Raw genomic sequence first — 23229 nt, 5'->3', positions numbered from 1 at the left:
CCTCTGACTGCCTGGGTGACCTCAGACGGGTTTCTTCACTTCCTCTGTGGGCTGAGGGAAACAATTTTTCCGCTCACGGGGTGCCCTGGATTCCTGAGATCACGAACGCCGACTACGGAGACCAGCGTCTGGCCCCCTGGAGGTGCCCAAATGCTGGGGGCGGGGGTCGTCTGTTAGCCTGATGCTACCGTGAAACACTGCCTCTGGGGGCTGGGAGGGGACCCGAGGTCAAAGAATCCGAGTAATTCGCAGAATTGAGATAGCCTCTCGCCTACCCCGTGATCTCCCCGCGTCCAGCCGCAAGCGAGTACCCGGGCAGCCCGGCGCCGGCGCGCCGCAGCAGCCGGGGCCCGCGCCCGGGGCGGCGGAGGCAGGCTCGGGGCTGGACTGACGGCTCCGCGGGAAGGCGGAGCAGAGAGCGGGCGGCGGAGGAGGGGAGAGCCGCCGGGAGGAGGGCGCAGGGGCGGGAGGAGACACATGCGCGCTGCCCGCCGCCGCCGCCGCCGCCGCCGCAGTCCTTAGCTTCCCGGGGACAGGAAACCTGCGCGACCGCGCTGCCACGGCCGCCTCCGCCTCTCGGCTCCCGGTTCGGCGCGCTTGCCACACCCTCCGCCCCTCCTCCGGCGTCTCTCGGCGGAGCGCCCCGGGCCGCCGTCTCCCGTTCCGGGGGGAAAGGTGTGACCTCCCCCGGCAGGAGCGGCGCGGCGGGGCGGGGGGGCCCGGGAGAAGATGGCGACGCCGGGAAGCGAACCCCAACCTTTCGTGCCTGCCCTGTCGGTGGCCACGCTGCACCCGCACCATCATCCCCACCACCACCACCACCACCACCACCACGGAGGAACCGGAGCCAGCGGCGGGGCCGCGGGAGGCGGCGGCGGCGGCGGCGGCTTCAACCTGCCCTTGAACCGGGGGCTGGAGCGCGCGCTGGAGGAAGCGGCCAACTCCGGGGGCTTGAACCTCAGTGCCAGGAAACTGAAGGAGTTTCCCAGGACCGCGGCCCCCGCGCACGACCTCTCGGACACGGTGCAGGCAGGTGAGCGAGGGCCGAGGGCGGGCGGTGGGTGTGGGTGTCTGGCGGGCTGTCGTGCCTTCCCCGACGCGGTGGCCAGTCTGCGATCTGGCCTGACCGGGGATCCGCGGCCCGTGCTGTCCCGAGGCGGGGACCCGCGTGGGCGGCCCGGCCCGAGGAGAGCGGGGCTGCTCCGGGCCGCCGAGCCCGCGGGCGCGTGGGAAGTGGCCGCGGGGCTGGGACGTGCGGGCGCGCCGCGTGCGCGCAGTGCAAGCGGGAGGTTTCGGGCGGCTGCGGCCGCTTCCTGGGCCCGGCGCAGGGGCTGGGGACTCGGGCGCTGCGTCTGCGCCTCCGACCGGGGCAAAGCCCTCCTTGCGCCGAGGCGCCGCCCGTCCGGGTTGGGAAGCCTCTAGACAAAGGTGGCGCGCCCTCCGCCGACCCGAGGGCACCGGCGTGGTTGCTCCGGGCCCCCCTCGGCGACACCACCGAGCGATCGGGCAACTTGTGCCCGCGGCTTCCTCTTCCTGCGTCTGTGCGAGAAGGGAGCGGCGGCTCTGGTCGCGAAACCGAATCGCAGCCGCTTCGCCGGGCTGTCCGCTCGCTGGTTCTTTGCCCCCAGCTCACCGCCCACGCGGTTTGGTCCTGCCACCGAGGCTACCTCGTACTCAGTAATCCGATCTTTGCGGGGCCCCTGGAAGAGACGGCAGGGTATATTAAAAAAAAAGTAATTAAAGTGCGCCGGTTTTCCATCGGTGAGCCCGACAAGTTGTAACTCGCGCCAATAAGCATACAGCGTTTTCAAGTTATGTCATGTGTTGACATATTTCTGAGAGGTCGGCTTTCCCTTTGGTAGTTGGAGTTACTGGAGCAGGATCTGTAAACAGGAAGGAGGGTGGTGGAATGCGATTCGGGCCTTGGGATCCTGATAGAACTGCCTGGGTTCCCCACCGTCTGGTTTTAGTTCTTTGGAGGAGAGTTTGTGTCTTGCCGCCCAGCATTTCCCAGAGCGGTGGGTACCCCATTTGGGAACCACCGACCAGATCTCCTGGCTGTCATTGAGCCACAGGCCGAGTGTCAGACCCCTGGGATCCTGGATGGCTTGACTGTCAGCTCCAGATCTCTTTCCTCTCCCGGGGGAGGTTGGGGGTGGGGAGGGGGGTTAGTGGCCTTTTGGAGCTAGATTCCAGCGCTCCCCTCTTTAATTCAATGCACATTTGTTAAGAGTCCTAATGAACATTTAGGCAAGAGTTCTGAGTTCGCTAGAGGCAGAAAGCACCCTTTGGGGTCATTAAACTTTGTAATTTGGATCTAGGGATAGGCAGGAATGGGCAAAAAGGAGGGAATTTCCAGAGTTGAGTTGTCAACAGCTGGGTAGGTTCTTGATCGGACCACTTAGATGCAGTTTCTCAAGTGGAAGTTATTCCAAGAATTGCCTGAATCATTAACTTAGAAAAAAAATCCGTTGTTAAGTTGGACTTCCCTTTTGCGGCAGATTGTAAGGTGAGCTATGGCAGGTTTGGTTATGACTGCTGAAAATGTAGCTGGGAGGATATTCACTTCATTGGATATGAAAATGGAGCTGGCAGGACCAATAATAATCTGTGTCTGTATGTTCAGAAGGAAGGACTGAATAGTGTTCCTCTACTTCTGACGTTTATTTCAAAGTTGGGTGAAGTTGATGCGTTTGCCCTACTGGTGTTTCTTGGAGAAGACCGGTGCTTTTAAACGCAGAGACCACCTCTTTCAGTTCAGACCTAACCGTTTGAAGCCTGGTGGTGTTTAAAACATGATTTCCGTTGTCCTCTCTTTGCTTGTTTGTGGTGAGCTGTGGTTGTGAATTCTGCAAGTTTTTAATTCGAAACCTCACTTGCACATGTTCCATGTGCAGAAAATTCTAACTAGTTAAATCTTGGAGGCTTAACCTTAGTGACTGTGAGCTGAAAATGTTAGTTCCTCCGTCGTGTCTGACTCTTTGAGACCCCGTGGACTGGGCCCACCAGGCTTCTCTGTCCATGGAGTTCACCAGGCAAGAATACTGGATTGAATAGCCATTCCCTTGTCCAGGGACTTTTCCCAACCCAGGGATCGAACCTGGGTCTCCTACATTGCAGACAGTGTTTACCATCTGAGCCATCAGGGTTAATTCCCTATGGACAAAGGCAATGTTAATTATGAGAGGAGGAATTTCACTGGAGTTTGTAGGAAGTTAGAAAAACTCATGAAGTAAAGAGTATTCACTAGACAGCTGTTTACATGAAAATTCATTACCCAAAAGTGTTTTGCTTTTGCAAAAACATTTTTGCCTCAGGTCAAAGCTGGGTGTAAACCAATTGTGTTCTGCCCTTTGCTCTGTTTACCCAGAGCACTGTTCCTTATTTGGAAGAGCAAAACTCGAAATAAAGCAAGAGTTAAAATTACCTCCAGCCGGTGCCCAGTGCTGACATTTCCTACATATAAAGAGTTCTAGAAGAGAGGAGTGTCTGAGTAGTAACATATACAATAAAGACAGTGGATTCTCTGGGGTTCATATTTAGTTTACAGAACATCTTTTAAAATCAGAAGGACACACAAAGATCCTTAAAGACCTGAGATGTAAAGTGGACTTTTCATAAATTTGGTAAGACAGGGAGTGACAGAGAAAGCTTTTTCTCCCTGTTCAGAGTTGTATAATTTAGGCCATTTGGTTTATGCCTTGTAAAAGTAACTCTTCTGGCAGCCACCCTAAGCAGAACTGCCCTCTTGGGCAATGTAGCTTATCAGGCCAGGAGTTGAAAACCTAGAGGTAGACATAGAAATATAGAAGCCCAGGGCTGCTCAGTAGATGTTTAAGCTCTGTTAATCAAGTGCCTACATCCCTTTCATAGGAAAAGAACACAACGCTCTCAGGCCTTCCCCCTTACTTTGAGCCAATCAATTTACTCATGCTGCTGCTGCTGCTAAGTCGCTTCAGTTGTTTCCGACTCTGTGCGACCCCATAGACGGCAGCCCACCAGGCTCCGCCGTCCCTGAGATTCTCCAGGCAAGAACACTGGAGTGGGTTGCCATTTCCTTCTCCAATGAATTTACTCATATTTGAGTGCAAATAGTTTGGTTGTCAGGATCTAGACTTCTGGCCAGTGAGCTGGGGAAAGAAGGGCTGTGTGTTGGCACTGGTGACCCTGGCTGAATGGAAGAAGAGCCACGATGAGCTCTCGGACTGGGCTCTGCATCACCCTGCTGGGTCCTTGTGAGAAGCCAGTTCAGATCCTCCTGTACAGCTGGGGAGAGTTGAGTAATACCTGCTCAAGCTCATCGCTCTACTTAGATGCTAAACCAGGGCTGGAACCCTGATGGTTTCACTCTAGCGTGTGTGTTCTTGACCATGATGCTAGTGGTACAGAATCTGCCTGCCAGTTCAGGAGACATAAGAGATGTGAGTTTGATCTCTGGAGGAGGAAACAGCAACCCACTGCAGTATTCTTGACTGGGAAATCCCATGGACAGAGGAGCCTGGGGAGGGCTACAGTCCATAGGATTGCAAAGAGTTGCACACGACTGAAGCAACTTGGCACATACGCACACAGGAAAGGGGTGGAGAGGCGTAGAATCCAGGAGGGTACCTGGAGATCATTCAACCACCATTCGTTCTGCAAGTACCCACCAAGCACCGCTCAGTGCCAGGCACTGTTCTAGGCACCGAGGATACAGCAGAGACCAACAGAGACTCTCTTGACCCCTTCTGATGGAGTTTTTATTCTCCTTGTGGGTGAGGGAGGAGATAATTGAAGAAAGAGATTTTGAAGGATGAACTGGGAAGACTTATAGGAGATGTATGCTATCTTGGTTTACAAATATACACACTGCCTTGTATTAAAGGTGACTTGTAGTGGCTTGTAACAATAGCACAAAAGGTAGTAATAAATCTGAACTGAAGCAGAAAGTCAGGTCTAAGAAAAAAGTACACAAATACGAGCACTGGGAAAGCAAACTTTTTGTTGTTGTTGTTCTAGTGCTAATTTATTAAATAGTGTCATTTGGGGATGAGGAAGTTCCAAAGGGTGTTTGTATGACTGAAATGAAGTGAACTGAAAAAAGGAGTAAGAAAAGAGTCTGTCTCAGGCTGATTGCTGGAGGTCCTGGAAACTGAAAAGGAAAATCTTGGATCCGATGGACAGAACTGTTGTTGAAAGTTGGTCACATTAAGGAGAGAGTGGGGTGTCTTATTGCTGGTATCTTTTTTTGGGGTGGCTGGAAGCAGGAAAGGCAATATGGGAAATGCAGGGCTTGCCCAGGGAGGAATCCAGATGAGAAAAGTACCCGGTGAGGTCCTGTATGTGCTGGTGCTGCTGCTGGAGGAGGTGCAGAGAGTAAGACATGACAGAAGACCTTTTTTTAAAATTATATAATTTTTTATTTATGTGTTTATTTACTTTTGTCTGTGCTGGGTCTTCGCTACTGCACGGGCTCTTCTCTAGTTGCAGCAAGTGGGGCCTCCTCTGCAGCCGCTGTGCGGGGGCTTCTCGTTGGCGGTGGCCTCTCTCGCCGCAGAGCACAGGCTCGAGGTCATGCGGGCTCCATCGTTTCGGCTCCGGGGCTCTAGAGCACGGGCTCAACAGTTGTGACCCCCCTGGCTTAGCTGTTCCAAGGCATGTGGGATCGTCCCAGATCAGGGATCGAACCTGTGTCTCCATTGGCAGGTGGATTTTTTTTTTTTTTACCACTGAGCCACCAGGGAAGTCCCCTTTATTTTGCATCTTTTACCTTCACTCCCCCCCCGCCCCCACCGGTCAAATGTGGGAAGGAACAGGGTTTGAGGCCCTGGTATCCTGCCTTGGAAGGACGGAAATAAAACCACTGGACATCAGCAGAGGGGAGCAGGTGGGCCAGGCCGCCGGGGCTGCTGTTGAACGGGCAGCCTTGGGAACCAGGAAGCCATGGAGACCTCAAAGTGAGATGCCGGTGGCATGGATAGACATTGTCTGCAAAATTCAGAAAAAAAAAAAGGTCATTTTAGTTAAACTGGCTAGGAAACACTCTCCTAGTCTGAGGTGGGGTTTGGGTTAGGTTTTGTAGGCTGGCTCGGTTTTGGATGGAAGTCGGCATGCACGTTCTGTGGTTGGAAAGATGGTGTGACGGTGGGATGTGAGAACCTGACAGTCTGAAGTCTGAGATCTGCTGTGCCTATAGGTGAGAGGGGTGCTCAGGCCGGGCCTTCTGGCCACATCCTCTCACCCCGCCGTCACCGTGCAAGGGGGTGACGCAGCATAGGGCTCTTAGGACCCTGTAGGACACTGTGGGTGGCTGGGGCCTGGGATATGTCGGCCTGTGGGACTAAGGCCCTGGTCTGTCTGCGATACCTCTCTCAAATATCTACAGAGGCAAAGAATCTTCTCTGAGATTTGTGGCTTCTCTGCTGAAGCCTGAGTTCCCCTGCCCCACTTCCATTCTGTCTCAACTGAATCCTTGGGATGTTAGCTTCCTTTAGTCACTGGGATGAACCCAGGACTTGATGAAATCCATTTGGTCTCAAAAACTATTCCATAATTTTAGCTGTAAAGATTTTTCATTATGAATGTAATGAAACTTGAAATCACACGTGTTTTTGTAGAACATTATGTTTTTTGTAGTTATGCTTTGTTTCAAATTATGTTTCTGCTATTGAATTGAATTGGTCACTGTGCTATAGCGATCATTTATAGAGGTAGTCCCTCTCATTTAATGGCTATATTCATCACATATATTCTATTAATACAAAAACAAGGAGTCACAGCTTTTCCTCCCTGTTACTATTGTTGCTGAGCAGTTTCACTGTTGCTGTTTAATCACTAAGTTGTATCTGACTCTTTGTACCCCCATGGACTGTAGCCCGCCAGACTCCTCTGTCCGTGGGATTCTCCAGGCAAGAATACTGGAGTGGGTTGCCATTTCCTTCTCCAGGGGATCTTCCAGGACCAGGGACTGAACCCGTGTCTCCTGCATTTACAGGCGAATTCTTTACCGCTGAGCCACCAGGGAAGCCCTGGTTTCAATGTGGTTTAGTCTTTCAATCATGTCCAACTCTTTGTGACCTAATGGACTGTAGCCGCTAGGCTTCTCTGTCTGTGGGATTTCCCAGGCAAGAATCCTGGAGTGGGTTGCCATTTGGCGGACTTCTAGTAGTAGAAGCTGTAGAGGCCTGCACTGCCAGGCCTCCGTGTATGCGGTGGCTCTGCACCACAGCCGTGTGTGCTCTTCCACATTTCTGTGTGTGGCAAGAGGAGTCTCCACAACACACCTGTATTCTCATTGCTGGCATCTTGGGCCACTCTTTACATGATAATCACGTTTCCAGAAAAACAGCATGCAACCATAGGCCAGAAAACCTCTTGGAATTTTTGAGCTGTGCCAGTTTATAAAGGTCAGCCCAGGGTTTGACCTTCATCACTGAAAGTATTCCACTGGCTAATTTGTTAGTCACTGCGACATCTTATTTGTTTTTTGGTGAGTGTCAGTTATTAGGCAAAAATTTGGCACAACCCCACTATTTAAAAATGTTAACTTCAATTGTTGACTAAGAATTTTTGGTTTTTTTTTGAGTTCTGTTGCAGCTTAAATTTTTCATGCTGTGGTTTAGCAGTTCTTTGGTTTTAAGCATTTAAAGGGTAGGTACCTTTTGAAATCCATGTTAGTGTTGATGGGTGCAGAGGTTAATTACCTTTGCTCTTGCTGTCCTGCTGGTGTGAACAAAGGCTTGGAAGTTGTTACTCAACTTCCTCGTTACTTACCAATATTTAAACACAAGTTGCTTCCTTCTTTTGCGTGTACTTTTCTACTTTTCCCCGTTTTCACATCTACCTATCTATATCTATCGACCTATATCCATAGATGTAACTATTTACCTATACCTGCTGCTGCTGCTAAGTCACTTCAGTCGTGTCCGACTCTGTGTGACCCCATAGATGGCAGCCCACCAGGCTCCCCCATCCCTGGGATTCTCCAGGCAAGAACACTGGAGTGGGTTGCCATTTCCTTCTCCATTACCTATACCTACAGGTGTATTTATATACCTGCATTAATCGGTATATATCTATGTACTTGGATGTCCCTGGTGCTCAGACGGTAAAGAATCTGCCTGCAGTGTGGGAGACTTGGGTTCGATGCCTGGGTTGAGAAGATCCCCTGGAGAAAGGAATGGCAGCCCACTCCAATATTCTTGACTGGGAAATCCCATGGACAGAGGAGCCTAGTGGGCTAAGTCCATGGGGTTGCAAAGAGTCAGGCATGGCTGAGCAACTAACACACACACACACACATCTATATACTTATATCTATATACATTTATATGTGTGTGACTTGCTTAGCCAAAAAAGAAAGTCCAGCTATATTTACATATCCGATGCCTTTATTTATGTATAGTTTGTAAGTAGCGTGGAGGCATTTACGAGTGCTACAAATTTCTTGTTGTATGTAAGGCTTTTTGGCACCAAATTTTTCATTTGCTATATACATTTCTTTGGCTAGAGATAATAGGTATAAATACTTTTTATATTTATGCTGGGCAGCATTTCAGTTCAGTTCAGTTGCTCAGTCATGTCCAACTCTTTGCGACCCCATGAATCACAGCACTCCAGGCCTCCCTGTCCATCACCAACTCCCGGAGTTCACTCAAACTCATGTCCATCGAGTTGGTGATGCCATCCAGCCATCTCATTCTCTGTCATCCCCTTCTCCTCCTGCCCCCAATCCCTCCCAGCATCAGAGTCTTTTCCAGTGAGTCAACTCTTCACATGAGGTGGCCAAAGTATTGGAGTTTTACCTTTAGCATCAGTCCTTCCAATGAACACCCAGGACTGATCTCCTTTAGAATGGACTGGCAGCATTTACTTTCTCTTAATATCTTCGCAAAGTCATCTCCTCCTGGCGCTGTGTTGAGTCCGCTTTTCCAGAGACTTGGCGATTTAAATGGCAGAAATGCTATGAACTCTATTTAAGGTGCTTATGGGGTCGTTGGTTGGGTCACATGACTTGAACTTTTGTCTGTGTCTCATAGAATTCTGTTTGTGATGTTACTTGCCAGATTTGGCTTAGCTTTTTGGAAAATCAGACTTCTGCCTTAGAAAGGCATTGGGGAAAACTGGCCTGGGCTTAGGTCTGGTACTGCCGCCACCATCACCATTTGTGAGCCCTTTCAGTGATGATGTCACTTGTTGGAATTCAGGTGATTTGGAGTTAGCTGTGATGTTTATTTCAAATATAAAATTATGTGTGTGCTCAGTCGTGTCTGACTCTTTGTGGCCCCATGACTGTAGCCCGCCAAGCTCCTCTGTCCATGGGAGGATTTTCCAGGCAAGAATACTGGAGTGGGTTACCATGTCCTTCTCCAGGGGTTCTTCCTGACCTAGGGATTGAACCTGCATCTCTTGCACCCTGGCAGATTCTTTACCAATAGCACCCCCTGGGAAGTCCCTATCATAAAAGGCTTAGGGATGTAAGACCCAAAACCCAACTATATTTACATAGCTGATGTATAATTTATAGGAAATCAAGAGGCTTCTGTTTTATTGCTACTATTTTTCGTGCGTGACGTGGAAGGTTTTTTTTCAGCAGAATTTTCAGTTGCTATGATATTTCAGAGAAGTTTTTGTGTGTATGTGGTGTGAATTGTTTAACCAAAAAAAGAAAAAAAGGCAAGAAAGAAAAACAGGAAAAAAAATAAGAATGGTCAGGATTCCATGTAAGCCTCAAGCCTGCCAAGAGACGCAGGCCTTAAGCACGTCTTTGTTCTCCTCATCTTAATTTCAGAGTTCAGCAGTATTGCTTCCATATACTCTAGTAAGAAAGCCGTACATTTGGAAACCATCTGTTCCCACAAAGTGATTCAAAAATCGAGTGAGATTGTTTACATGGATAGAAAGTCGAAGAACTGTGAGAATTTGGCTTCTCTTGCGTTTACTGCCAGCAAGTAGAAGTGAGATGCCTTTCTCAAAGTCAGATTTCTGGGTGTGCTACTTTTTCCTATCTGGGTCCTCCACTGGCCATAAAGGAGGGATACTGGGACCAAAAAAAAAAAGCTGGAGACAAGCAGTGTTTGGTTTGCATCATAGAAACGTTTTAATTTGGGGTTGCTGAGAAATTATTGCTCCTAGGTTCATAGGAGGTTGATACTGAGCCAGGTTAATTTATGGTACCTGGAACCCTTCCAGGATATTCTAGGGTTAGGCTTTATAATTTTGGAAATCGTCTTTGATACTTGCTTTCTTCCTTCTGCTGTGCTTCCTGTCTCTTTGCTGGAGGGGCCTTAAGACCTTGTGACTCGAAACACAGTCCGTATCTCTCTGGCCCAGTGATCCTTGAGGTTCCCCTTCAGTATTCTCCCCAGAGGGGCAGAGGGAAGCCCCATCTTGGTTTTCTTAATCCTCTGGCTTCTCCTGTGGTCTTGCTTTTGACAGCTGACCTCTGCAGCTCTGGCCGTGAAGTTTTGCTACCCGAGGTATTCCTCTGATGTTCTTTTTTTTTAAAATTCTGTGTATTTATTTTATTGGAGTATAACTGCTTTACAGTGTTGTGCTGGGTTCTGCTGTACGACAGTGTGAATCAGGTGTGTGTATGCATATGTTCCCTCCCCCTTGAGCCTGCCTCCCACCCCTCTAGGTCATCACAGAGCACTGAGCTGAGCCCCCTGTGTCACACAGCGGCTTCCCACTCGCTATCTGGTGTATATGTCAGTGCTGCTCTCCCAGTGCGTCCCCACCCCGTTCGCCTCCTGTGCCCACATGTCCGTTCTCTACGTCCTCTAATGTTCTTCCCTATTTTTGGATGTTGATGCTGCACAGCCTTACAAGTAGCATCGGTCCATCTGACCTGGTTCCGTCAGCCTGGCTCTGATTTGCCGCATTTTCTATGCAGGCACCCGCAATGAGTTCAAAGATAGCATCTTCCCTTGCAGACTGCCTGACTTGGCCTTCCTTTCCATTGCCCGCATTTCCCCTTTCCAGGTCATTTCCCTCGCTTCTCCCCTCCCCATCCCTACCTTCTGCCCTGGAAAAGCGTGAAAGTGAAGTCGCTCAGTTGTGTCTGACTCTTTGCGACCCCATGGACTGTAGCCTACCAGGCTTCTCCATCCATGGGATTTTCCAGGCAAGAGTACTGGCGTAGGGTGCCATTTTCCTTCTCCAGGGGATCTTCCCAACCCAGGGATTGAACCCAGGTCTGCCGCATTGTGGGCAGACACTTTACTGCCTGAGTCATCAGGGAAGCCCTTCTGCCCTGGACGAGTCTACTTAACCCCGCTCCCATTCTGGCCCGTCCCCAGCCTCCTCAAGACAGGGGGCTCCCTGGCAGCCTTTCCACGCAGATCTGAGCACAGAATTGGGCGCAGCTTTCAGACACTTTGGCATTATTTCCTTATGGTGCTTTTTTGTTAATTATTGCCTTCCTCTCTGGTGCTTTCCCCATGCTTAAACTCTTTCCTCCTTTGCTGGCCTGTGAGGTCTGGCTCGGCAGGGATTTTCCCTTAGTTGCGTGTGCCCTCCATACGAGGGACAGAAGGTGCTAGATTAATATCAGTGCGCTGTTCCTCTCTGTCCTACTCACAGCCCTCTCTTAGTTGCTGCACTTTGAGTCCGTCATCTTGGATCTGCCACGATGCACGGTTTGCTGATCTGCTGCCGTTTCTTTTGGTCCTCACCTTCTTTTTTTTTCACACGGCATCGTTTTGCTTCTCAGCCATTGCCCCACTCTTTTTGTTGGCTCAGGCTGCCGTAACAAAATACCGCAGACTGGGTGTCTTAATAGAAATTTATTTCCTCACTGTTCTAGAGGCTGAGAGTCCAAAGTCAAGGCGTCGGTGGGGCTGGTTTCTCCCGCGGCATCTCTCCTTGGCTTGTTGATGGCCACCCTGACCCTGTGTTCCTGTGGCCTCTCCTCTTTCCTCGAGTGTCCCTGCTGTCTCCTTGTGGGTCCGTGTTTCCTTTTCTTATGAAGACACCGGTCACACTGAATTAGGGCCCGCGCATAACCCACTCGTATAACCTTATGAGTGGTTATACAACTTGAGAGGCCTGATCTCCAAATAGATCATGTTCTGAGGGACTGGGGCTTCGATGCACGAATCTAGGGGAACTCGATTCAGTCCAGCACACACTCCTCCTGGCCTGGATAAAGTGACTGTGCTGTGTAAGCCTGCCCTCCCAGGAGGCCTGGGCCAGGCCTGTCTTATTCCCCACAGTAAATGTTTCTGAGTACCTGATGTGCTGTGAAAGGAAGGGGCCACATACACACTTAAACATGGGTGACTGACCAAAGTCTGGGTCCCCTTCTCCCCACCACCTTGCTCAAATTTAGAATCTTCATTTTGGTGGTTGGTGGGTCCCTAGAGTTATTCTTTCTCAACAGATAAGATTACTTTCTTCAACGTTTGCCAAGTGTTTGATAAGCCAGGTTACATCCAGAGGTCAGAGTTGTCATGACTTCTGAGAGGGACAGGTGGGAGTTTTATTGTATCAAATGTTGCTTGAAGTTAACAGTTGAAGTGAAAATAAACAGGTTTTGAGCACCTAGCATGGTAGCAGCTGTGGATGGTTAAAAAAAAAATAGAGACATAGTTGTCCGTATAGATTTTGCAGAATTGGATAAGTAACGTATTTGAAAGCACTGTTGTTGTTTTGTTGCTGAGTCACGTCTGATTCCTTTGTGACCCAGTGGATGACTGCAGCCAACCAGGCTCCTCTGTCCATGGGATTTCCCAGGCAAGAATACTGCAGCGGCTTGGCATTTCTTTCTCCAGAGGATCTTCTTGGCTCAGGGATCCAACTCAAGTCTCCTGAATTGCAGGTGGATTCTTTACCACTAAGCCTCCTGAAGCCCCGAAAGTACTGTATTCTCAGTAACTAAGTGTCATTTCCAGAAAAACCCTTTCAGTCCTTAGCCTCAGGGACTGTCTTCCCCATTGTGTAGCTTAGAGGTTAAAAATCAGCTGTCTTGAGCCTCAAAGACCAGGGTCCAAATCTTGGTATTGTCGATTATTAACTGTGTCACTCTGACCAGATGACTTAAACTCGGAGTATCAGTTCCTGTGAACTGATGTCTCACCGATAAAATGGGAACAGTGGGTACTGGGTCCTGTTGTGAGGACAATGGTTATAACAACAATAGCAACACTATCAGGTGCTTTTCTGTGTCAGGCATTGTTGGTGGATGGTGCTTTATATGTAAACATATATGTTAAATACATGTAAACATATGTTTCCTCATTTAATTCTTGCTGAGTGTTCTGTTTTAACTCTAGTAGGAGCTCAATATCTCCTAACCTTCCCAACTGCCAGCTGGGTTCCACTCAACTTCCGATACCCAGTTGAAATCTACCTGCCTCTGAAATGCCTTTCTCGACCAATGTAGCTCGAAGAGTGGTTCCTAGATATCTAGAAATCACCCCTTCACATCTCTCCCTCATTTAATAGCTAAGTGAGACCGAGGCTCAGAGAGCTTAAGCCACTTGCCCAAGGTCACACAGCAGGGTGGTGGGCACCTCCCAGCCAGGAAGCTCCCTCCCTCTTTAGACTTCTCAGGTCAGCCCCACCCAGACCAGCCAGGAGGAAGGACCCTAAAAGAAAAAAAAAAAATACTGTGAAACCTTTAATAACATGTGGTCCAAAGCTGGGGAGAATAAGATAGGAAATGAAGTGTGGTTACAGATTAAACGTGTTAGTTCAGGATTTTACGGCATGTGGTTTGGAGGACATGCTTGGGCTCCATGTAAATTGGATCCCAAAGTACTGACAGACGTGTGGGGCAGTCCCACCCACACTCAGGCCTGGAGGTCCACAGCAGCCTGTCAGAGCAAGACTTTTCTCAGCACTTGGAATCCATTTTCCTGTGGAAATAAAGTAGTAAGTGGTGGTTTGGTTCTCCCGCCAGCCCTCCCTTTAACCCTGGCAGAGCTGGGCCTTTGTGTTGATGGCTTCTTTGGAAAAATGCAAACTCCCTTTTGACATGGAATTCTGCATCAGGATGCGAAACTCTTGCCTCTTGGCGATCGCTCCCTCCCCTGAGGCTGTTCTGACCCAATGTCAGAAAGCCCACCTCCCTCCCAGGCCCCTTGGTCAGTGGGACCCAGCAGACTGGGTGTCCCCCCCCCTCCGGTTCAGGGAGCCAGCTGTTGTGTTGTGCGTGCGTACTCAGTCGTGTCCCACTCTTTGCGACCCTGTGGATCGTAGCCCCCCAGCCTCCTCTGTCCATGGAATTTCCCAGGCAGGAATACTGGAGCGGGTTGTCATTTCCTTCTCCAGGAGATCTTCCTGACCCAGGGAGTGAACCCGCATCTCACGTGTCTCCTGCACTGGTAGATGGATTCTTTACCCCTGAGCAGCCTGGGAACCTCAGGTGGGCGTAAGTTGGGGGTCAGCTCTGGGGCTCAGTGAGGCGTCCAGACCTGAGATGAGTTGGTCTGGGAAATGCTCCCTCCAGGAGACAGGCAGGGATGGAAATGCTTCTCTGCCTAGTTGGTGTATTTTTTACATATTATTCCCCCAAATTATTAACTTTAGAATTTGAAGCAAATTACTGAGTCTTGCTGAACTGCAGGTGGGTAATTTGTTTTGTTTTAATGTTTATTTATTTGGGTGCATAGGGTTTTAGTTGTGCCACGCAGGATCTGTAGTTGTGGCATGTGGGATCTAGTTCCCCAACTAGGAATCGAACCCGGGCCCCCGGCACCGGGAGTGTGGAGCCACTGAACCACCAGGCAAGTCCCCACGTTTGTAATTTGTTGATGGTAAAAATACTCTTTCCCAGATGCTCAGCATCACTCATTATCAGAGAAATGCAAATCAAAACCACAGTGAGGTACCATCTCACGCCGGTCAGAATGGCTGCTATCAAAAAGTATAAACAATAAATGCTGGAGAGGGTGTGGAGAAAAGGGAACCCTCTTACACTGTTGGTGGGAATGCAAACTAGTACAGCCACTACGGAGAACCGTGTGGAGATTCCTCAAAAAAGTGGAAATAGAACTGCCATGCTGCTGCTGCTAAGTCACTTCAGTCGTATCCGACTCTGTGTGACCCCATAGACGGCAGACCACCAGGCTCCCCCGTCCCTGGGATTCTCCAGGCAAGAACACTGGAGTGGGTTGCCATTTCCTTCTCCAATGCATGAAAGAAAAAAGTGAAAGTGAAGTCACTCAGTCATGTCTGACTCATAGCGACCCCATGGACTGCAGCCTACCAGGCTCCTCTGTCCATGGGATTTTCTAGGCAAGAGTACTGGAGTGGCTTGCCATTGCCTTCTCCGAGAACTGCCATACGACCCAGCAATCCCACTCCTGGGAATACACACTGAGGAAACCAGAAATGAAAGAGACATGTGTACCCCAGTGTTCATCGCAGCACTGTTTACAATATCTAGGACATGGAAGCAACCTAGATGTCCATCGGTAGATGAATGGATGAGAAAGCTATGGTACATTTACACAATGGAGTATTACTCAGCTATTAAAGAGAATGCATTTGAATCAGTTCTAATGAGGTGGATGAAACTGGAGCCTATTATACAGAGTGAAGTTAAGTCAGAAAGAAAAACAGCAATACAGTATATTATTGCATATATATGGAACTTAGAAAGATGGTAATGATGACCCTATATGCGAGACAGCAAAAGAGATGATGTATAGAACAGATTTTGGACTCTGTGGGAGAAGGCGAGGGTGGGATGATTTGAGAGAACAGCATTGAAACATGTATATTACCAAATGTGAAACAGATCACCAGTCCAAGTTCAGTGCATGAAACAGAGCACTCAAAGCCAGTGCACTGGGACAACCCAGAGGGATGGGATGGAGAGGGAGGTGGGAGGGGGGTTCAGGACGGGGGACACATGTACACCCATGGCTGATTCATGTCAGTGTAGGGCAGAAACCACCACAATATTGTAAAGTAGTTAGCCTCCAATTAAAATAAATAATTAATAAAATGATTGTGATATCCAGAAAGCTTCAGTATACCTGGTTGTACTGTGTGTAAGCATTATTTATATTCTTTTGACAGTCTTTGGAAGTTGGTAGAGTAGGTACTGGCTCAGACGGTAAAAGAATCTGCCTGCAGTGCAGGAAACCTGGGTTCAATTCTTGGGTTGGGAAGATCCCCTGGGGAAGGGAATGGCTACTCACTCCAGCATTCCTGCCTGGGAAATTCCCTGGACAGAGGAGCCTGGCAGGCTACGGTCCATGGGGTGGCAAAGAGTCAGACATGACTGAGCAACTTAGCACACAGAGAGTAGGTATTGTTTATTCTTCCAGAGCTAAATATTCAGATCTTAGGTGTAAGGAAACCCGGATTAGATGGTGAAATGGTTTTCCTTGGGTCGTGTTACTAGTAAGTGGTTGAGCCAAGACTATATCTTCTGAGTTTTTATGTGTTTTTCATTCATTCCTCAAATACTTCTCCAAGGAGTGAGAACATGTCTGTGAGGATGCAGAGATTAAATGTGTAGACTTCAACATGTCATTGCTTTTCTTACTTTCCTGGTGTCCAGCATTTGGTTTGAACTTTAATCAGAAGTCGTTCCATCCAAGGCCTGCTGATAGGTTCAGTATCAAGCTGAAGTTACTGATAAGGGAACCAAAAGGGGAGATGGTCTGGGTCCAGGGTCCTTCAGGCGATTTCCTCTTTCAATCCTCCCAATGGCCTTGCAAGGCAGGTAGTCTCCTTGCAGCCCAGAAGGAAGCATCAGTTATGCAAATCTGAGTACGTCTGCAGAGCCAGTAGAGCCAGAGCTGAAGCTGGAATCAGAACTCGGTTGAAGACGTGCCGCAGTCTCTTGCCATTAATAGGAGCAGAATATGCACCCCCCCAAAATAGGCCACTTTGGCATTTGATTATTTTGAACTTTGTTGTTGTTGTTCAGTTGCTAAGTCATGTCCGGCTCTTTGCGACCCCATGGACTGGAAGCCCACCAGGCTCCTCGGTCCATGGGATTCTCCAGGTTAGAATACTGGAGTGGGTTGCCATTCCCTTCTCCAAGGGATCTTCCTGATTCTGAGACTGAACCCAGGTCTCCTACATTGCAGGCAGATTCTTTACTTTCTGAGCCACCGTTTGCTCAAATTCGTGTGCGTGGAGTCAGTGACACTATCTGTCTCATCCTCTGCTGCCCACTTATCCTTTTCCCTTCTGCCTTTCCCAGCATCAGGATCTTTCCAGTGAATTGGCTCTTCGCATCAGGTGGTCAAAGTAGTAGAGCCTCAGCTTCAGCATCAGTTCTTCTCATGAATATTCAGAGTTGATTTCCTTTAGGATTGACTGGTTTGATCTCCTTGCAGTCCAAGGAACTCTCAAGGGTCTTCTCCAGCACCACAGTTTTTAACTAAAGTTCCTTTAAAAACATTCTGGCCTCCTTTTGTCTCCCTGAAAACTGGAGCTAAATACCTTGTGTGAAAGAGATACCAAAAGAGACCCAGAGATACCCTCTATACCAAAGGGGGGATAGAAGAATTCAGGGTGGAGATGGCTATGTAAATAAACTGTACTTCTTCACTCATTTCCTACCCCAAGTCCAAACTCATTTGTCTTGTCAGTTTTTAACAGGTTTACTGGTGTTTTTTTTTTTTTTGGTCTAAAATATATATAAAGGCCATCTGTTTTCGTTACTTCTTTCAGTATCTTAATATTTATGAGCGCCTATATGTAGGAAATTAGTTTTTTCCCCATCGTTGGATAGCAGTTTAGTTATTAGGCCAACCAAGAGCCTAGAAGGGAAGAAGGAATTAAATTTTCTTCTAAACTGTGCTCTCTTATAGTGTCACTACATATTTAGAGCTGGAGGTGTGGATCCACAGACAAGAGTTTTCGATGAGAATCAAGCCCAGAGCATTTTGATAGGTAGTCCCTGGGGTGACTCAGAGACTGATGAGTCAGACTCATGTCTCCCGCTAAAAGGAGTGGATAGAGAGGATCCAGGTGCGTGCCTGGGGAGTTCTAGTCCTGATCCTCACCGGTTTCCAGTGGCCAATTATCAGCTCCATTTCTAAGAACTGTGCTTTCCAGCAAGCAACAATACTCATTAAAAAAAATCCTCCGACATTTCTATTATTTAAAAATTTAAGTACACCTTCAGATTTTTGGTTTTGTTATGAAATTTTGTTAGACTTTATAGTCTGTTACTTAATTGAACAGCCTATTTAAAATTTACTGGATTTTATTCCTTCCAGTGAGAAGTGAATGAATAGCCATTGGGTGAGTCATCAAGTAATATACTTTCTAGAGCATTCCCTCTGCAGTAGGAGTACTTACATTCTCAATGTTGTTTTTTTTTTTTTAAATAACAATTGTTGAGTTGATTTCTAAACATACATTTTATTTTGTAATGCAGATACTTCAATGCATTCATTAGTTGCTTTTATAATCTTATAAATGAAATAACACAGCAGCCCATTTTGACTAAAATAGCAGCACAGCTTATGGCTAAATAACCAAAATTCTTTGTGTTAATGCAAATCGATCTAATTCAAAGGAATCTGATTGTGCAATTGAAGGCAAACAGATCTTTCTTTGTTGGGTTTCCTTAGAGGTGAGGATGATAATCTCTGCATGCAATTTAAGGCAATTATGTGTAGTTTTCAGTCTTTAGAAAGCCTGGATAAGTCAAAGTTAATTTTAGTTGTACCAGTCCTTCTAGTGGCTATCGTCTTGTAATAAACTTTCCACCGTGGTTTGTTCAGATATTTGCAGTGAATGCTTTCTTGCGTCTGTGCAGTACTTTGAAGGGCACCATGCCGTAACTTTATGAGTGCTAGTGTGCCACAGTCCCATCTATTTTATGAAATTCACTTGGCAGCTGTGAAGACTTGCTGTTGCTCCCCCTCGCCCCCCTAACCCCTAAAGTCCTTGGAATCAGTAGTTAATGAAGACTTGATATCTCAATATGAAATTTGCACAGTGGGAGTTCCAAGGTAATGTGCCTTGGCAGTGCCCTTAATGTCTGCGTTTTTAGAGAGTGAATGACACAGATAGGCTAGCCCAGCTCAGTGTGTCACCATCAGGCTGCCAGGGTCTTTCTAAGGTTGGTTCATATTTTCAGTGTGCACACCCTCTGGTCTCAGTGGCCCCAGAGGTTCTTTTAGAATCCTCCTCTTCTCTATCAGCCAGGTCTCCTTGTTTGTGATCTCTTAACACAATTGGGTTGGATAAGCCCCATCACCTTTTTTCTTTTAATTGAATGAAAGGTTCTTTAAATTCTGTAGTGCTTTACACTTTGCAAGAGTTTCATACCCATGACTTCATGTAATTCCATAATAACCCTTTTCTTCCCTACCCCATATCCCCTCTCCCCAATGGGACTCTGCTTCTTTTTTGTTTTATTCACTAATTTGTTGTATTTTTTAGATTCTCCATGTGATATCATATAGTGTTTGTCTTTCTCTGACTTGTTTCACTTAGCATAATGCCCTTCAAGTCCATCCGTGTTGCTGCAAATGGCAAAATTCCATAATTTTTTATGGCTGAGTAGGCTGTTGGTGACTTCCCTGGTAGTAAAGAATCCTCCTGCCAATGCAGGAGACTCTAGTTTGATTCCTGGCTTGGGAAGATCCCCTGGGGAAGGAAATGGCAATCCACTCCAGTGTTCTTGCCTGGGAAATCCCATGGACAGAGGATCCTGGTGGGCTATAGTTCATGGGGTCACAGAGTCAGACACGACTTAGCCACTAAACAGCAACAGTATTCTATTGTATATATATATACACCACATCTTCTTTATCCTTTCATCTATTGATGGGCACTTAGGTTGCTTCCGTACTTCGGCAGTTGTAAATAATGCGGCTGTAAACATTGGGAACCCCATCACCTTTGGACAAAAGACTTCAACTTTCAAACATATCACTTTGTATAGTTCTGTGCAACACTCATTTCTCAAGAGAGCATTAGGTCACTGTGGACATGACAAGAGGTGCTCTCATGGAATGCTCCTAAGTATGCTATAGTCCAGGTTTTCTGGGGTCAGTCTGGTTGATATCATTTGTCCTGGCTTAATGTATAATGAGTCAACTTGTCGCATGAGGTGGCCAAAGTATTGCAGTTTCAGCTTTAGCATCAGTCCTTCCAATGAACACCGAGGATTGATCTCCTTTAGAATGGACTGGTTGGATCTCCTTGCAGTCCAAGGGACTCTCAAGAGTCTTCTCCGGCACCACAGTTCAAAAGCATCAATTCTTCGGCGATCAGCTTTCTTCACCGTCCAGCTCTCACATCCATACATGACCAGGAGGAGAAGGGGACGACAGAGAATGAGATGGCTGGATGGCATCACCGACTCTGTGGATATGAGTTTGAGTGAACTCCGGGAGTTGGTGATGGACAGGGAGGCCTGGTGTGCTGTGATTCATGGGGTCGCGGAGAGTCGGACACAACTGAGCGACTGAACTGAACTTAACTGAATGTATAATGAGTGCTAAGTCGCTTAGGTCGTGTCGGAGTCTGTGACCCTATGGATTGTAGCCTGCCAGCCTCCTCTGTCCATGGGATTCTCCAGGCATGAATACTGGAGTGGGTTGCCATGCTCTCCTCCAGGGATCTTCCTGACCCAGGGATCGAACCTCACGTCTCTTACATCTCCTTCATTGGCAGGTGGGTTCTTCACCACTAGCACCACCTGGGAAGCCCCTTAATGTATAATAGCACCTCTTTTTAATGCATCCTGATTTGGATGATAAATTATGTGATCATGTTACTCTTGGAACCATAGGCACCGTGTTTTAAGATAAACTGAAATGGAGATGAGGTAAGTGACTTGCCCAGGCCCTCTGGTCACTGAATTCAGATCCGGTTTAGGGTCTGAGCAGTTTATTCTGGTCATCTCCATCACCTGCCCACACTGCTGCCCTTTGATGGAATGACAGTACTTGGCTGGTTTCTCTTCTTTTTCTTTAAGATTTTTTTTTTTTGATGTGGGTCATTTTTTTTTTTTAAAGCCTTTATTGAATTTGTTACATAATCGCCTTCACTTTTTATGTTTTTTGATTTTTTGACCACGAGGCACTCGAGATTTCAGCTCCCTGAACAGGGATCAAACCCTCACCCTCGAATTGCAACGCCAAGTCCCAACCACTGGACCTCCAGGGAAGTCCCTGGTTTCTCTTTAACTTTCACACCAAGGAACCCTCACAGGAAGGTCTTTAGCATTTGTCATTAATTTTAGTGGGCAAAATACACCACTCATTTTAATATCATGAAATATAGCATACATAGAAGAATCTATACAAAATGTAAGCATGGCTTCAATGAGGATAGTGAAATTTTCTTAGGGACAGACAGCAGGTAGGAACCTGGGACTGGGGTAGGGACATGATGACCTGGGGAGGTACAAGGGCTGATGCAAACAGTTTCTGTCTTGAGTTAGCGCTGAATGCACAGGTAAGTATGCATTTGTCAGAACTCATCACACTCTACACATAAAAAGGTTGCGTTTTGTTATATACAAATTGTACCTCAATAAGGCAGACTAAACATGCTTCTATGTGCTCTTATCCGACTTGAGAAGTAGAACAACCGATTCCTCTTTAGCTCTCTGATTGCTGCACTATCCCTGAATAACAAGCTGTTTCATTATTTTTCTTTAACTTTTCAACTTTTTTTTTTTTTTTATGTGGAACATTTTAAAAGTCTTTAATGGGCTTCCGTTGTGGCTCAGCTGGTAAAGAGTCTGCCTGAAATGTGGGAGACCTGTGTTCGATCCCTGGGTTGGGAAGATCCCCTGGAGAAGGGAAAGGTTATCCGCTCCAGTGTTCTGGCCTGAAGAATTCCATAAGCTGTATAGTCCATGGGGTTGCAAAGAGTCCAACATGACTGGTCAACTTTCACTTGCACTTTCATTGAATTTGTTACAACGTTATTTCTGTTTTATGTTTTGGTTTTTTGGCCATGAGGCGTGTGGGCTCTTAGCTACCCCACGAGGGATCAATCTTGCACCCCGTGCACTGGAAGGCAAAGCCTTAACCACTGGGCCACCAGGGCAGTCCCAACAAGCTGTTTTAAAACACAGAATATCTGGAGCTTTATGGCTGAATTCTTGCCTACTATTCGAAGACTGATGTTTCTCTGTTAGTGGCCAGATTCTTTGACCTTCATTTTCTTTATTTTGAAACAGCTTATTAACTGTCTATGTGCTGTGCTGTGCTTAGACACTCAGTTGTGTCTGACTCTTTGCGACCCCATGGACTGTAGCCTTCCAGGCTCCTCGGTCCATGGAATTCTCCAGGCAAGAATACCAGAGTGGGCAGCCTATCCCTTTTTCAGGGAATCTTCTTGACTCAGGAATAGAACCGGGGTCTCTTGCATAGCAAGCAGATTCTTTACCATCTGAGCCACTAGGGAAGCCTAAGAATACTGGAGTGGGTAGCCTGTCCCTTCTCTCGGGGATCTTCTCCACTCTCCTGCCTTGCAGGTGGATTCTTTACCAGCTGAGCTACCAGGGAAGCCCAGCTGTCCACGTAGTCACACTAAATCACATATTCTAATTCTCTTTATGAGTGGCATTTTAGTTTATTGATAGAAAAAACTGAAACTGAGCCGACCTTCCGGGCATCCCCGGGATGGCGCTGGCTAATGAACTCCCGGATCTGAGAGCATTGCTGTGCACCTCTTGGGTGCCAGACACCCCGCAGACCTGATCTCATTCTTCCCCTCGGCCTTCGGGAAAGGTGTTGTTTGCCTTGCATTTTGTGGAGCGCAGATACCAAGACCCAGGGATGCACAGCAGCTTGCCCAGGATTCTAGAAGCCAGGGTGTAACCTGTCCACCAGACTCTAAAAGTGTTTGCCATTCCCACCAAGCGCGCTCGCATTAGAAAGAACTGCCTTTTGCTGGGGAAAGCGGAGCCTTTTGGTGGGCTCCCTGCTTGTCCCCTGGAGCCTAGGACCTTGTGATGATGTGTCGCCTGCAGCCTTCCTCTGTGACAGCCCTGAGCCAGCTTGCTCCCCACCCCGCCTCCTTCGCGGCTCTATCCCTGCAGAGCGCCTCTGGGATCCAGCGTGCCCCTCCTTACCCACTGGGTTTCCCCTCACCCTCCTCACCAGTCTTTGTGGCTTCAGCTGCCTCTGTCTCAGTCCCCACGTGTTCCAGGTTTAGCACTTCTATTTTGCCTTTGGTCTTGTCTTCCCTTTACTCCTGGAGAAAGAAATGGCAGCCCACTCCAGTATTCTTGCCTGGAGAAACCCATGGACAGAGGAGCCTGGCAGGCTACATACAGTCCATGGGGTCGCAAAGAGTGGGACA

The 23229-nt window shown here is 47.9% G+C and overlaps 1 protein-coding gene across 1 annotated transcript in view; it reads left to right on the top strand.

The window, feature by feature from the left end:
• The first annotated feature begins 595 nt into the window (after nt 1-595).
• The window catches only part of LRCH1 (leucine rich repeats and calponin homology domain containing 1), a 222550-nt gene continuing 199916 nt past the window's right edge, over nt 596-23229 (top strand). The window contains exon 1 of the mRNA XM_055426087.2: nt 596-1033. Coding sequence (XP_055282062.2) covers nt 730-1033 — 304 coding nt within the window. The 5' untranslated portion in view covers nt 596-729. The remainder of the gene's footprint in view (nt 1034-23229) is intronic.

This window comes from Moschus berezovskii, chromosome 13, assembly GCF_049115385.1.
Source record: "Moschus berezovskii isolate FMDL1 chromosome 13, NW_MosBer_1.0, whole genome shotgun sequence".
Lineage (NCBI taxonomy): Eukaryota > Metazoa > Chordata > Mammalia > Artiodactyla > Moschidae > Moschus > Moschus berezovskii.
Note: the sequence above shows the minus strand (reverse complement) of the source record. Positions and strands in the feature narration are given on the sequence as shown.